Source organism: Coregonus clupeaformis, unplaced genomic scaffold (assembly GCF_020615455.1).
Source record: "Coregonus clupeaformis isolate EN_2021a unplaced genomic scaffold, ASM2061545v1 scaf0450, whole genome shotgun sequence".
NCBI classification, from domain to species: Eukaryota; Metazoa; Chordata; class Actinopteri; order Salmoniformes; family Salmonidae; genus Coregonus; species Coregonus clupeaformis.
Genome location: NW_025533905.1, coordinates 152,501 through 155,000, shown reverse-complemented (window position 1 = coordinate 155,000; position 2,500 = coordinate 152,501). Strand labels below are relative to the sequence as shown.

At 49.4% G+C, this 2,500-nt stretch overlaps 1 protein-coding gene across 1 annotated transcript in view; it reads right to left on the bottom strand.

The window, feature by feature from the left end:
- The window catches only part of LOC121561893 (protein kinase C beta type-like), a gene marked incomplete at its 5' end in the record, with an annotated part of 117,774 nt that overhangs the window by 38,997 nt on the left and 76,277 nt on the right, over window positions 1–2,500 (bottom strand). The window contains one exon of the mRNA XM_045215470.1: window positions 2,058–2,198. Coding sequence (XP_045071405.1) covers window positions 2,058–2,198 — 141 coding nt within the window. The remainder of the gene's footprint in view (window positions 1–2,057; window positions 2,199–2,500) is intronic.

Below are 2,500 nucleotides of genomic sequence, written 5' to 3'. Positions count from 1 at the left end.
ACGTAACCATGACGTAACCATTAGCTATGTAAGCCTGCCTTGGGGAGACATAACGGTGTGTTAAGACGCTACATCTGCATTGTGTTAGAATGACATAGCTGTCTGAAGATATAACAGCCTTATGAGGCTATAAGCATGTCATAAGGAGACATAGCAGTTTTGGGGTTGCTACAAGCATGTCATAAGGAGACATAGCAGTTTTGGGGTTGCTACAAGCATGTCATAAGGAGACATAGCAGTTTTGTGGTTGCTATAAGCATGTCATAAGGAGACATAGCAGTTTTGAGGTTGCTATAAGCATGTCATAAGGAGACATAGCAGTTTTGGGGTTGCTATAAGCATGTCATAAGGAGACATAGCAGTTTTGGGGTTGCTATAAGCATTTCATATGGAGACATAACATCTTTAGAAACCTATAAACATGTCATCGGGAGTTCATAACAGTGTATTGGGATAACTACTAACACACACCCCACCTCAATATTGAAATGAAGGAAGGGTGTTTACGGGTGTACGTGCGTTTTTGACTCTCTAACTCTCTGTGTTTGTACGTGTGCGTGCGTGTGTGTCTGTGTGTGTGTCTGTGTGTGTGTGTGTGTGTGTGTGTGTTCCCAACTGCAGTAATGATCAGATCTGAGGTCTGTGGTCTCCATGTCTCTCTAAATGCCTGTTGCCATGGGAACAGCTGGCAGCAGAACAGAGCAGAGCAGAGCCAGGCTATACTTGTTAGACAATGCTGCCCTCCTGCTCAGTACCTCATCTCTCTCTGTATCCCTCTCCCCACCCCTCTCTTTCTAGCTCTCTGTCCCTCTCTCTCTTTCTCTCTCTGTCCCTCTCTCTCTTTCTCTGTCCCCCTCTCTCTCTCTCTCTCTGTCCCTCTCTCTCTCTCTACCTCTCTGTCCCTCTCTACCTCTCTGTCCCTCTCTCTCTCTCTGTCCCCCCCTCTCTCTAGCTCTCTGTCCCTCTCTTTCTATCTAGCTCCCTGTCCCTCTCTCTCTTTCTAGCTCCCTGTCCCTCTCTCTCTCTCTTTCTCTAACCCCCCTTTCTCTCTCTATCCCTCTTTTCAATATCTCTCTATCCCTCTCTTTCTCTACCTTTCCCCCTCTAACCCCGACTTTCTCTCTCTACCTCTATATCCCTCTCTCTCCCACCTATCTTTCACTGTATCTCTTCTTCTACCTCTCTCTCTCGCTCTCTTTCTAAGTAATGTGAGTGTCCATGTCAGAGAGGAGATTACCTGCTTTCCAATTCTCATTCAGACACACACACACAGCCTGATGGAGAGAGGAGATGGAGGAGAGTGGAACAGAGGAGGAAGAGGGAAGAAGGAGGTGGAATTATGGAGGAGAAGGAGAGATCAATGGTGAGAGGGTGAGGATGAGAGGAGGAGAGGAGAGGATGAGAGGGTGAGAGGGTGAGAGGATGAGAGGGTGAGAGGCTGAGAGGATGAGAGGGTGAGAGGATGAGAGGATGAGAGGGTGAGAGGGTGAGAGGAGGAGAGGAGGAGAGGAGGAGAGCAGGAGAGGAGGAGAGGATGAGAGGGTGAGAGGGTGAGAGGAGGAGAGGAGGAGAGGAGGAGAGCAGGAGAGGAGGAGAGGATGAGAGGGTGAGAGGGTGAGAGGGTGAGAGGATGAGAGGGTGAGAGGAAGAGAGGGTGAGAGGATGAGAGGGTCAGAGGGTGAGGATGAAAGGAGGAGAGCAGGAGAGGAGGAGAGGATGAGAGGATGAGCGGGTGAGAGGGTGAGGATGAGAGCAGGAGAGGAGGAGAGGATGAGAGGGTGAGAGGGTGAGAGGAGGAGAGGATGAGAGGGTGAGAGGGTGAGAGGATGAGAGGATGAGGAAGAGAGGATGAGAGGATGAGAGGAAGAGAGGATGAGAGGATGAGGAAGAGAGGATGAGAGGATGAGGATGAGAGGATGAGAGGATGAGAGGATGAGAGGATGAGAGGATGAGAGGATGAGGAAGAGAGGAAGAGAGGATGAGAGGATGAGGATGAGAGGATGAGGATGAGAGGATGAGAGGGAAGTTGTAGCAGCACACCCCCCCCTTCTCGTTACCTTTCCGAAGCTTCCCTTGCCCAGCACGATCAGGAAGTTAAAGTCGGACAGCTTCATGCGGTCTCTGTTCCCGTTGGAGTCGAACTTGGCCGCGGAGGCCGAGCCTTCTGTGTTCTTGGTGCTCTGACCAATCTTAGCCCTCTGTACCAGGGAACAGGAAGTTACATTATTAATGATATCATCAGAATGGTACAAGGCACTGAGGCATCCACAGTGTCCAAAATACAGTTCAATAATGAATCATAAACAATCATAAACAACAGTTCCATTTTCTCAGCTACTAGGGTCCTATTGGTGAACTAATATATATGGAATGACTGGGGGGCTCAAGGGCCAGATTGGGAAACACTGTTCACCTCCTATGCTCTTCAGAAAAAGGCAGAGAGAGACAGAGACAGAGGGAGAGAGAAGTAGAGAGAGAGAGAGAGAGAGAGAGAGAGAGA